General features: G+C 34.7%; 2 protein-coding genes across 3 annotated transcripts; one reads left to right on the top strand and one right to left on the bottom strand.

Annotated features, from left to right (window-relative positions):
* The first annotated feature begins 2,968 nt into the window (after nucleotides 1-2,968).
* On the top strand, nucleotides 2,969-5,144 carry LOC129309492 (cytochrome P450 71AP13-like). Its single transcript, XM_054951089.1, has 2 exons — nucleotides 2,969-4,230; nucleotides 4,316-5,144. Exons 1-2 carry the CDS (start codon nucleotides 3,316-3,318, stop codon nucleotides 4,925-4,927), a joined length of 1,527 nt encoding a protein of 508 aa, XP_054807064.1. The 5' UTR covers nucleotides 2,969-3,315; the 3' UTR covers nucleotides 4,928-5,144.
* A 264-nt stretch (nucleotides 5,145-5,408) lies between these two features.
* On the bottom strand, nucleotides 5,409-10,332 carry LOC129308170 (rhodanese-like domain-containing protein 11, chloroplastic). 2 transcript variants are annotated; one of them, XM_054949210.1, is made up of 10 exons: nucleotides 9,978-10,327; nucleotides 9,720-9,812; nucleotides 9,120-9,227; nucleotides 7,877-7,973; nucleotides 7,711-7,750; nucleotides 7,554-7,628; nucleotides 7,039-7,126; nucleotides 6,859-6,926; nucleotides 6,042-6,114; nucleotides 5,409-5,895 (listed from the first exon to the last, which is right to left on the bottom strand). In XM_054949210.1, the coding sequence occupies exons 1-10, from the start codon at nucleotides 10,140-10,142 to the stop codon at nucleotides 5,812-5,814; spliced, it is 891 nt and encodes a 296-aa protein (XP_054805185.1). In that variant the 5' UTR covers nucleotides 10,143-10,327; the 3' UTR covers nucleotides 5,409-5,811. The 2 variants fall into 2 exon arrangements, with proteins under 2 accessions (XP_054805185.1, XP_054805186.1); XM_054949211.1 differs by lacking the exon at nucleotides 7,554-7,628 and having other exon boundaries at nucleotides 9,978-10,332.
* Nucleotides 10,333-13,673: the final 3,341 nt, after the last annotated feature.

Below are 13,673 nucleotides of genomic sequence, written 5' to 3'. Positions count from 1 at the left end.
ACTAGTTAGGTCTTGTTGAATTTCACCCTAGACTGGGTGTAAGCGTAGGTGTCAAGATTTGTTACCCTTTTATATTACCTTGGATTGAGTATGGTGTTCGGCATTCGACACCTCAATAGATTTGAGAATTGGGAGAACTTGTAGTTTGAGATTAAATGAGGCATCTTTAATCAGGTGTCTCCTCATGATTGGAGAGCTTGAGCTGGTTTAATCATACTGACTCAGTCCTATTTAATTGTTAGCCTACAGATTCAGTTGGTAGTATATGGAGGATATAACGAGTTGATGTTCATGCATTCGATGGTACTTTATGCTTTGATATTAATTGTCTACCTTGCATGCCTTTATTAATTTGACTTGTATGTGCATGATTTAGAGCTTTTCTTACTTACTGAATAATTGTATTCACCCCTATTTAACTATTTGCAAGCACTATCTCTAGTAAGGAAAAGAGATATGAGACTTAGGAATTATAAATTCCTACTTTATAGACTCATTCTCTATTTATTTCTTTATGTGTAATATAATGATGATGATTTCATTGCTAACTTAAGATATTCATTTTGTATTACTTGCATCACTACATATTATTGTTATCTGACTAGTTGTATTTAGTATCCTAAGCTTGTTGTATGAACTATGATTGTCATTAAGGGCCTGGTACAAGTATGCTATTAATTGTTTTGTGAACCATAATTATTTGTGCTAGGAATTACTATATTGGATATCTCCCCCTTTACTTTTGATGATTAAGGGGTTGAGAATTTGGAAATGTAAATTGTGTTGGATATATTGCTGTGATGTATTGTTACAAGTTGTTCTAAGTCCTTTAAGCTTGTTTTAGGTTGTGGTTTGTGTTATTGGAACTTGGTTGGTATTGATATGTTGGTGGTTTAAATGTGAAAATGGTATAATTGTGTGTGACTGAATGTCCAATATTGTGAATTATTACATTTTAAAAAGGTGAAACCAATGTTAACATCTGATTTGCTGTTTTACTTTTTAAGAGTTGCCTAAATCCTCTCTTTTGGATGACGAATGTTACTTCGGGATGTGATGGATATTCACTGTTAGAAGCTGTTTAGGTGACAACACCACATTGTCTTGGTGCTTGTGTAATGTGCTGTTGCATAAGGTGCTTGCACCGCGAAACACAACATAGAGGAAGTCATAGCATGGTATGATATCCATAAGCAGTACTAAACAGTCCTATGATTGAAATATGTCATTTTTAATCCCTCTTTTAAACTAAGTTTTTGAATAAATTAGTATCTCATGCTTCCAAAAACTTGCAACCTTGATTTATGTTTGTTCAGGTATTTGTTATGTATTGGTTTGAGTTGACATCTTGGGATTCCAATAACCTGTGTATTTGCATTGTTTTATTATAGATTTTATATTTATTCCAAATAACCATAGTAAACCTAGAAATCGAGTCTTTTCTTTTCTAATGTGGATAGTTTTACTTAACTAAATTTGTTTTTTTTTTTTTTACCATTGTAAGGTAACTAGGATATAATTCCTACTTACAATGATAATCAGTGATTTTATAGTTAAGTCATTGTAATAAATTAGGCATTATTACATGTTAATTTCTCAATTTTAATTATTAATTCCCCAACACTACATATAAATCTTATTTTTATTTTTTAATGTTTAAACAGGGGCTATTTTAATTATTTCATCATTTAAATTAATTTCATTTTAGTCTTCTTGACTAAACTGAAATTTTATATTTTAATAGCTCTTATTTATTATTATGTCATATTGCTGATCCTGTGCTAAAACTCTCCCTATTATATTTTCATCATGACAATCATGACCGCAATTGAGATACACACCACCTACTCAATTAATAGTACAACCTTTTCATAGATTCATTCATGCGTGTTGATTCCACTTCACAAAGACTAATAACTTGGGCTTTGAATATGGATGAAGTTAGGGGAAGAATGATTAAATAATTTAGTGGAGAAAGGGAAAGAGGGAAAAAATGGAGGAATGCTTCATTCCATATCTCACGTATATTATTTTTAAATTTAATAAATAAAAGTGAAGTATGTCACTATGAAATATAACAATTGTTTAAATTAAAACTTCAATTTTAATTCTATATATTTAATTCTTGATTCTTGATTGCCATGAATTGCACGGGGTTCATGCTAGTTTTAGAGTGGAAAGAACTAAAGAATTAATTAAAGTATTAATTATCTATGAGTAACACAACTATATGTATAATTTTATTATATATTATTATATATATTGACATTAATATGAAATTTTGCTTACACAAGATTTATAAGGCAAGTCTCTCAATCTTTTTCACTAGACAAAAATCGAGAAAAGGATCACACTACGTAGCGTCCCCGTGTGTCCATTTTTTCTGGCAAAATAGCGTAATCATGATTTTAGGGTTTAATCTCCAAAGTTGTGAATGGTAAATTTATGTGAAATTCATATTTTTAAGAAGGAAACAGAAAATTTTATTATTTATAAAAAATAATAAAATAAAAAATATTTATAGGAAAAAAACTTCACAAAATTTAAATTTGAATTTTAGAGGATTTAAATCCATAATTTTTTCAAGGACGATACATATCACTGAGCACATTTTCAAGTGATGTAATCAGCTAACAAGGTCTCACTTGGGACACCACAAATTCAACCATTGTGATGGTAGAGGACCGGCACTGTTTCTTTGGTTGTACAAGGAGTTCACGTGTTGCTTCAAATTTGTAATTCACAGACCAACTGGATCATGAATATTCATTGGTTTATCATTGTATTTTTCTGCTTCCATCACGAGAAGATTTGCATCACTCTGTGTATCTGAATCTGATCCCTAAGTGCCAATTCCCCAAAAGATACTTTCCTCCTCTTCCAATTGGGACCCATCTTGAGAGAATATCGGCCACCTCATGCGTTCTCCTCGGTATAAGACAATCGGACCAGGCCACCTCTTTTGGCGTCACCTCAACTTTCTTTCATGCCCTCTAATCCTGCTTGCTTGCTTCCAACAAATCATTTCAACTTGCTTGCCCATTTTTCAAATGTCGAAACATGGTAATATGGTAATTTAATGGAAAATCATCTAATAATTGACACAATTTTCGAGAACATCAAATTTCAAGAGTATTATATAGCTTTCCATTTGTGAATTATACAATTTTAAGTTCATAGATAGCAATTTTCTCCCATTTCTGCTATCTTTTTACTATTCTTCCTGAGACCTCGAGAGATATTTAATAACCCACAGCCTGCGTGTGTCAAAATTTGCAGTTCAATATCATCCATGTTGTAAAGCTCCATCATCAAATGGCTGTTTCTCCATGGCTGAGGGGAGGCTGTCAACCTCTCTCGCTCGTTGCGTTCATCTTCCTTCTTGTACTGATAAAGCTTCTTCTGATGCAACACAAGTCCAGAAAACAGAGATCACATCTTCCTCCTGGTCCACCTGCCATACCCATCATCGGCAACCTCCACCAACTCGGCACCATGCCTCATCTATCTCTGCAACGCCTTGCTGCAAAACATGGACCCTTAATCTACCTTCAACTCGGTGAGATCCCAACTGTTGTTGTTTCTTCAGCCAGACTTGCCAAGGAAGTGATGAAAACCCATGATCTTGCCCTAGCAAGCCGACCACAACTATTTGCAGCAAAACATCTGTTCTATAATTGCACCAATATTGTCTTCTCCCCCTATGGTCCATACTGGAGAAATATCAGAAAAATTTGCATACTCGAGCTTCTGAGTGCTAAGAGAGTAGAGACATACCGTTCTGTCAGGGAAGAAGAAGTTGCTCGTCTGGTTTCTCGGATTGCAGAGTCTTCTCCTGGTACTTTGGATCTGACTAAGTTGCTGGGGTTGTATGCAAATGATGTCCTTTGCAGGACTGTGTTTGGAAGGGACTTCTCAAAAGGTGGAGATTATCATCGCCATGGGTTTCAGAAGATGCTTGAGGAGTACCAGGTTCTGCTCGGAGGATTCAGTATTGGTGAGTTCTTTCCTTCATTGGAGTTCATGCACAGCTTGACAGGGATGAAGTCAAGACTCAAGGACACTTTCCGAAGATTTGACCAACTGTTTGATCAGATCCTCAAAGAACATTCCAGTTCCAACGAAATAGAGGACCATGATAAAGACCTTGTGGATGTTCTACTGGAGGTACAGAGGAATGACTCAGATGAGATGCCTCTAACTACTGATAATATCAAAGCAATCATCCTGGTAAATGAAGCTTACCATCAAGTTTTCTAATGAACTATGCTTAAAAAGTTTTGTCCTTTCTTTCTAATCATGTCTGTTACTGCAGGATATGTTTGCTGCAGGAACTGATACAACCTTCATAACCCTTGACTGGGCAATGACAGAGCTGGTGATGAACCCATGGGCTATGGAAAAAGCTCAAAATGAGGTGAGAGGAGTTCTGGGAGAAAGAAGGATAGTGTTGGAGAGCGATTTGCCTCACCTGCATTACATGAAAGCGATCATCAAAGAGATATTTAGATTCCATTCTCCTGTTCCAGTACTAGTGCCAAGAGAATCCATAGAAGATGTTGTCATAGATGGGTACAAAATTCCTGCCAGAACAAGAGTTTATGTCAATGCGTGGGCCATAGGAAGAGATAAAGAAAGTTGGGAAGATCCTGAAAGATTCAAACCGGAGAAATTTTTAGGGAGTGATATTGACTTCAAAGGGCAAGATTTTGAGCTAATACCATTTGGGGCTGGTAGAAGAGGCTGCCCTGCTATTACATTTGCCACTGCAATCATTGAGCTTGCTCTGGCTCAGCTGCTTCATAGTTTTGATTGGGAGCTTCCTCCTGGAATTTCAGCCAAAGATTTGGACCTCACTGAAGTTTTTGGCATCTCAATGCACAGGAGGGATCATCTCTATGTCGTTGCTAAACGACACTTTCCATGAAGATTGAGCTCTGCTATCTTCTGTCCTAGTGGTTCCCACAAGTAGATACTAGAACAAGATATTTTGTGAGGCCGGAATGTAGAGATTCTTACAACAACACTCGTACCTTGCAGTGTAAGTCTTTTTCATAAACGGATAAGGGGCAAATCAGTCGCCTTTGTAATATATCGATTGAAGAATGTAGACATTTCGATTTTGAACAAGTCAAATTTCGTAATGCTGTGACGGCGTTCGGCTAAGGCAGCAAAAAAAAAAAAAAAAAAACTTTTCTTGCTCAATAGACGAGATATATATATCCATCATTATTATTTATTAAGAATAACTTCTTAATCATTGTTTGTTAATTTGGGAAGGTGAAAAACATTTTTAAGGAAAAATAATAATAATAGATTTAACCTTAAAAGAACATCGAGGAGGGGCTGGAAGGCACGGGATTTCAATAAAATCAAATGTGAAAGTAGCTGCCACAAGACTACGGCCAGAGCCAGTAATAATGAAATGACCTCACTATTTAATATTGTGCAATGAAGATTTATTCAAAAATTTTCTGACAGGAATATACAAGCAAGTGGCCAACCTAAAATCCTAAACCTGAAAACAGACAGATTACAATTACAATCCAAAAGTGACTTGGAACTAAAAAGGGAAGATCTCACAGCTGATTTAAAAAGAAAAAAGAAACAAAAACGAAGACGAAGACGAAATCACAGCCTGACTATTCTTACAAAACACCTACTTGTGAATCTTATTTGACCGTTAAGGCTTTTGCCAAGTTAAGCATTCAAAATTGAGTTCTTCAGCCTTTTGTCTCTACATGGTCATCCATAACCAAGAGATTTTCTCCTGGAAGGGTCAATCAACATGCTCAAAGCAGCCATTTAATCTCAATGGCTTCTAATATCTTGAAGATAGCGAGCAGCTTGCTGAGCACCAATAAATAAGGCATCAGCAAGAAGAATGAGTCCAACCTGGGCCAGAAGCGATCAAACTTGTGAATGTTCAGATTTCGAGGACATAGGAGATCCAACCAAAAACTTACATGAATAACAACAGACACAAAAAGTTAATTCGTTAAGTAATAATCCCAAAAACAGAAAATAAATGGATAAATTACCAAGCGTGCAGAAAAGACTAATCTGTAACCCCAACCTTCCTTGGCTGCAGCAGCTCTCTGTTGCTCAGTCCAACTAGAAATATTATTTGAAGTCAAAATTTCAATTTCCAGATAAAACAGGAACAAAAACATTTTGAAACAATGCTCTAACTGTCAAGATTATAGAATCTCCTTTTGAGAGCTAAACCTTCAACCAATATAAAAAAGAAGAATCATGCATGTCCACGAGATTTTGCTATACACTCTCGCATCATCATCTCGGATCAAACTACTAAGCATGGCCATTGACGGGATCATCTATCATCCTTCTTGAGAATATAGTAATATATAATAAAAGATTCCTATATCATCTCAATTAATAGGTGATTTTCATACCATGTCAAAATGCAATAAAACAGTGCAATTGTCAATACTAAATGCACGTGAAGCAAAATAAAAAAAATTCTGAAAATGGTATATCTGACCAGATTAGGGAATCACCTTAAAGCTTGTTGAGATGAAAGTTACAAGTATTATATTGCCATTGATATGAAAAAAACACAGGATGTTTTTAAACAATAATTTTGAACAAATGTTTTCAGCACAAATTGCTCAAGCAACCACTCTACAAGATATTCAATGTTCTGAATTTCTGATCTAGCAAAAATTTATAATAAAAATTTGTTAATTTTAATAGTCTGTATTTGAAAAGTTTAGAACATATGTTTCATCTAAAAGTAAAATCTCAAGAAAGACATGGATGAATAAACTTAATCAACTATTTTATAATACATTTATCAGAAGACAAAGGCAAATATAAGATTAGATAGTTACGGACCCAAGGAACTCTGAAACGCCACCAATTCCAGCAAATTTAAGAGGCAAAGGGCCCTCTACAATAAGATCCTGCTCCACAGAAAACGAAAAACAGAAACCTCACCAAATAAGCCCTGTATTTCACATCTCGTTATAGCAGATCGAAAGACAAATTCTATAAAACTAAACTTGCAAAACATGCCTCTTCTTCAGCAGCCTCAAGACCTCCTTGAACCCAAAATAGATTTGTGTAGCCCGCATTGTACAGTATTTCACAAGCAGCTAAAGACCTGCCCAAAAACGGAGGCTCATGACAAGGCAATAACTGTATTGTCTTTATTTTATTTTATTATTTTGACTAGGAACAATTACAAATATCACGCACACGCACAAACTCACACACCCATGCCATGGCAAGGGTAGAATCCTCAACCTTAGGTTTAGTAAGGTTATGTAGTGCCATCACGGCACCTAGGCCATTTAGCAACTGTGTTGCCTGTTTGACGCAAGTGACTTGATCATAAAATTGTTACATCTACCATAACTGAGTTGACCGATTCAAATGGTTTAATAACTGACAAGAGTTCATAGGAAGTACCAAATGCATTGCAAAGAAACAGAAAATTTGTACAGTCCAAATTAGTAGCTCAGTCACAATAAATTACCAGAGAGTTTGCATTGAACAGACAGTTGGCCACTTAAATTTATAAAGCTCACCTCAGTCCCTTCTGGCATGCAACAATTAAGTCTGCATCCTTTGGGAACTTCTGGTCAACTTTTGCTAAGAACTGGCTGTTAAAGAACAAAAGCAATGCATAAACAATTCAACATACATAGAAATGAATTAGAAGTATAATGACAGCTCAGGACACACCTGTCATAAGAAAGCGTGGGCATGCCACTCCACCATCCTCCTGCAAAGCACAACATTAAGTCGAATTCAATTGATTTTTACTGACATGTTGAGATCTATAGCATATATCTAGAATGCATTCCAACAGTATGGAGGCACAAGAAAGCCAACAAGTATTGTCTAATACCCATCACAAAATTTGTAACTTTTTTTGCAAGTGTTCCAGCATCCAGGTTACTATCAACATCGAATATTGGAATCCAGGTTGAACCTTTGACCCATGCCTTCAAAACAGTCAAAAAGAACATGATAAAGAAAAGATCACATCATACATTACACTCTGCAGCTTGTTCCCACAAAGTGACAAGATACAGAGATATAAACAAAACTATCAGATTAGTTATTCACACCAGGAATTGGCATTTCATGACATAGCTATCAAAAAACAAGAAAATTGCAAGACAAAAATATGAGTCAATGTTTGGATTGGAAGAGGACCTGAATCAGCTGTGAAGCATATAAATTTGTGCAATGTAAGGGAATATTTCTGAATAACACAATTTTATGATTTAGAAAGGTATGAAAAAATCAACCATCATCCAAGTTGCACAGTCCAATCCACCACAAATCCATATAACCTGATCGTTAAGAATCTAGTTTCATGATTTTTTTTTCTCTAGAAGCCAATAAGCACACATGATGAGTTGATTTGACAATAATTTTTTGAAACACAGATGCTATAGCTTTGTTGTATTGTAATTAATATTGTCTACGCCTCTTGTAAAGACAGAAAATAGGGATGCTATTTACGAGTAGGGATCATTTCAATAATTAATTACTTATATATTTATTACTACCTTTGTTTCAATTCTATTTATTACTTATATATTTATTACCATCTTGTTTTAAAACTATTGTTGGTTTAGAATTCCAATGCTTGGTATTTGACAGTTGTGTCACTTTATCTCTCTAAACGCTAGCATTAAACAAGGGTATCCTAGTCCATGTTGAATAATACTTTACATTAATTAATGGTTTTTTAATATATGTATAAAACCTAAAACAAAAGAATTGAAATGAAAGGAGTACTGATAATATTATCTATGATATATGCTTAAGTATTTTCCTTAGCTCTTAAATCTTAATTTTATGCACATTGTAGGAATTCTGTTTCTCACTGTTTCTGGATCTTATGATGGGATATAATTTCCAATACACGTCTTGAAAATAGACTTTACAATTCATGACGTGCCATGAATTGGAAAAAGAAAAGGGTTAAAAAATGCGGGTTTAAAATGTCAAATTAGGCTCCTTTTGCCCTTTTATTTTCTCTCTACTTATACTAGTAGAGGTTTAAATTGACGTGTGCTATATATGAATAGGCTATGGTGAAAGAAATAAATGGTCAAGTTAAAAGAGAAACAACCAACCTTCTTGTGTTCATTAGAGGGACGGACATCGAGTAAGGGTTTGTTGGAAAGCTGAACCGCATAACCAGCTTCCCTTGGTGTAAGAACTTTAACTTTTCCTTCCCTAAGCTGCAAAAAATGAGCACACCTTGCTCAAAATTCTATGATCCACTTACTAATTAAGTTCATGGTGTGATTTTACGCATATTGAGATCATTAACAAAGGATTAATATATTTAAATCAAGGTGAATCACTCTGCTAATTAATTATGAACAGAGCATGGACCTAGCATAGCACCTGAAATACTTGAAATCATACAAGCATCAGGAAAGAGGGAGGGGGATGATGGATTATATAAAAGTAGGGCCCTTCTATTAATATAGCCTCAAACACTTGGTCATCACTTATCAAATTTAAGTCATTGAAAAATCTCGAACAATGCGCGTTAAGCCAGCGGCCCTAGTAGAAAGTGGCGATTGCCACCAATTGATGAATGGTTCAAGTCACTTGCAAGAATAAATCATCATCAGATGACGATAAATTCAATAGCTCTTAGAATCTTTAAAAATCTGCTTGCTTCAAAGTTAGCCTTGACAACTAAAAGCAGTGATGTGAAATACCAGAGTTTCCCATCTCTTTCTAGCAGCAGCCATGTCCCTCATTTGCTTCAATTCATAGTCTTCACCATCAGCTTGTACTCGAATGAAGCTCTTCTGCAAATGAAAAATAAATGTCACGTCCTGGAATTCACTCTTCTCTCTATCTGTATAAGTTGCCCAGGAAACCAAAAGCAACAGAAAATATCGGAGCACTTGATATCCAGCTTAGTTTTCCGATTCAACAATCTAACTTAAAAAATAGAAGGAAGAATGGAATACCGAATAGTAAGTTCTAGTTGTAGAAGAAGGTTTAAGTTTGATGGAAGAAAGACCCCAATGGCAGCCAAAATTAGGGGTACTTGGTACCATCTTGATGACATTGGGCTTGTGAAAACAGGAGCAACGATTGAAAAGACCAACTGCGGGAAGACCTAGTGCTTCCATTGTTGGTGACGCCGAGAATGGAAATCTCCGACCCTGCAATGGCTTATATGTGGACCGGCGCTCATTGCAGTGCACGGAACGGGACTGAAAAATCCACGACAAAGCGGTGGAGTGGATCAAATATGACGCACGATCCGTTTCAAATAACCCGTTACCCGGTATTACATTTCTAAAAGAAAAAGCTATTTTTATGTGGATGGTTCTTTGTAACACACAAACATAATTAGAATAATCCTCCTACATTTGTAAGGGGCGCCAACTTAAATGATTTAACATAAATCAGAACTAACATAAATCAGAACTAATAATATAAAAAACACAACCCAGTAATGCTTTCAATTTTATAATAATATATATATATATATATATATTGATGAATCTAGAGAATAAACTCGGATAGGAGACCACGTCAAGTTTGAAGTGAGTGATGAGAACTTTTGCTGCATAGGTATGCAATTGAGGATTTAATATTGGGTTTGGCATCTCTCCTAATCCCTCTCCCCTATTCTTCCCTTGCTCCACTAAAATATACTACAAAATTTCAATTGTTTTGGCTTGTATTGTATCAGTTGCCTGCTTGCCTTTACGTACTCTAGAGAAAATAATTTGTCGGTGCGTTTATTTAAACAAAAAAAGGCATGGGAGAAAGCACGTGAAATAGTAAAATAATTTTGAAGATGTCCAATCAAAATGAAGTTTTGTTTCGTGGAAAATGACAGGCATAGAATGCCCATAATGAGATTGAGAGGTGATGAATGATGATTAAGGCGGTGGAAATTGGAAAGTGAGCCCGCATAACCTGTTTGAGTGCTTCCTTTGCATTCAACAATACGAATCACCTTGACGAGGTTTCCAAGGAAGATGGTCTGTTTCTTTTATTAAAATTTCAATAATTTAATATCTTCAAAAATAAACTAATTTATCATCTACAGACTACAAGGTTTTTAAACGTCATTCTTCCTCTACCCCTAAAAAAAAGACTTAATTGTTTGAAACATGCTTATTGCATCATACATATATTTATATGAACTAGATGTAGGTGATACGCACAAATTCTTAAGCACACTGCAAATATACGAATCTAACGTAATGTAATGAATTAATGTTGTCTTATAAGGAATTAATTAAAAGGCATGGGCACAAACGAAGTTGTTTTTGCTTTGGTTAAATTATTCAATGAAAGAGTGAAGTTTTTATTAAATTAAAAATAAGAATAAAATAAAATAAAATAAAAGAATATATCTAAAGTAAGATAAACAATTAAAGAGTATATAACAAATTCCAATTCCCATTCATACCTTGCAATTCAATTTCTTACAATTATCACGTTTTAATTAAGATTTAAGATCAATGTTTTAAATTAAATTATGTATCAGTCAATTACAAAACCCGTGATTTAACTATACTATGATGTTTCAAATAAGTCATAATTCAATTATATACAAGCCTTAAAAGATTATCCAAAACTCTTGAGCACATGTATATCTCAAGTGCAAATGATATTAATTCTAATCCTAGTTGCTTAATAAGTGATGTAATTGATATTTCCTTTTGTCAAAGATGAGTTTCAAGATCTAAATACATACTAAAGTTGGCCATCCAATAGTATGAGAATAAAACAAATCATATTAAGTATTAAAACATCTATCAAAAATAATAATCAAAAAGAAATCTACCCACAAAGCATTAAAGGATTTTAAAATCCCTAAGGATAATAGCAAACTAGCCACTTATGACTCTAAGTATGCAAAATAATTCAAATTCAACATAAAGATTAAAAAGCATAGAGCAAGAATAGGAAAACTTCACAATATCTACTCAAAAATTGTTCAATTGTCTCCCCAGTCGTCAAAAGCACCTCTCAAATCTTGATTTATACTTTTCAATTGCCTTCTCAATTTTAGATATACACTTTAGTTCTCTTAGAATTTTGAGAGGGGTTTATTAATAACTTTTCCATTCTAATTTGGCGTTTAATTTTCATCCTATCTTGTTTGATTTGATAAGATTTAGTTTAACTCACATATGGATCTTAAATTAGTGTATGCTATGTATATGCTCTCAAGTCCAAGTGCGATCATGCTGTGTTCATCCATGTTCGTGCATGGTCAAATTACACAAGGGCCATTTTCGTGACCTCCTCCGTGCACGGGTGAACGTCGAGCTTTAAGATGTTTGAGTGTAGTCATATTTTCTTCATGCCGTATTCGTGCTCGGACGTACCTCTAAGCAATGATTTCTTTGTGCTAAGTTACATCCGTGCGCGGAGAGCTTCTCTTCTTTACTTAGCTTTTGAGTTGGTACTTTACATTTTTTGGCTTTTTTATATGTTATTTTTGGTCCTTTTTCCTGAAAATGCCTAAAAATCATTAAATAAGGTATTATATCCAAATTTTTATCAATTTACACGTTAATGAACAAATAAAAGAGCAGGGAAAATATATCAATTTTAGTAAAATCCCCACTTATCAGTAGGTACTTACATATATATTAAGTTTGAAAAAGGATCTTATGAATAGTGCTCCATTCCTGTCCAACAAGATTAAGCGAACTTCACCTCAAGTGGTTAGGAGAGAAGGAGCCGTAAAGCTTGAGGTGGATGGTTCAGTTCTATCAAATGGTAGTAGTGGTTACGGAGGGGCTTTATGGGATGTGAACAACTCTTGGCTAAGTGGATTCATCAATAAATTGATTAATGTGCCGCCTGTGATTGTGAAATTCCTTGCTATCAACATGGGGCTCTAGTGGTGCTAGGACAAAGGTTTATGCATGGTTGATATACATTGTGATTGTTTGGAAGCTATTTGGCTTGTTACCAGGGATGTAATGAGTTACATTCCTTTAAAGATATCATTGAGGATGTTAGACTTTTATACCATAAGAATTGGAGCTTATCTATTAATCTCATACAGAGAGAGTCCAATTTATATGCAAACTTCTTGGCTAGACTGTCTCATTAGTTAGAAATCAATTTTTACTTCTTTAATTATCCACCACCTCTAATCCAAGAGGCAGTAAATGATAAAAGCGATCATTTAGGTAGCTCTTATCAGTTGTAATCTCTTTTTAATAAGAAAAAAAAGGTTTAAAAAATATTAATATATATATATATATTTAATATTCAATTCTTAGAAAAGATTGCTACATATGACAAGTTCACGGGGTTTAAATTAACCATTTTTTGCAAGTGTTGTTTGCTTTCGAGTAAGGGCGCTTCTATGCTGATTCAACGAATCAGTGTAGAAATAGTAAAATGTATTGAATAACTTCGCTTAATGATGCAAGAAGTCGCTGAACCAGAAGAAATCCGGCCTACATGTGGGTAGCTGTACAAGTTGGACTTCAGAAGGCCATAAAGTCTAGTTGAGCTATATATATAATTAAAATAGACCAGTATAAGGCATGGTATATTTTGCTCCCATCCCTTTTGTACAAACGAGCGTTAGTCCTACTATTAAGCATGATTTCGGGTTCAAGTTTGTGGAAATGTAGAAAGTGTTTTTCTGGAGAGTTACCTCCCAATTAAACCTA

Source organism: Prosopis cineraria, unplaced genomic scaffold (genome assembly GCF_029017545.1).
Source record: "Prosopis cineraria cultivar Desert tree isolate PC_DT_omini unplaced genomic scaffold, ASM2901754v1 PC4, whole genome shotgun sequence".
Classification (NCBI taxonomy): domain Eukaryota; kingdom Viridiplantae; phylum Streptophyta; class Magnoliopsida; order Fabales; family Fabaceae; genus Prosopis; species Prosopis cineraria.
This window is presented reverse-complemented; position numbering and strand designations above follow the sequence as displayed.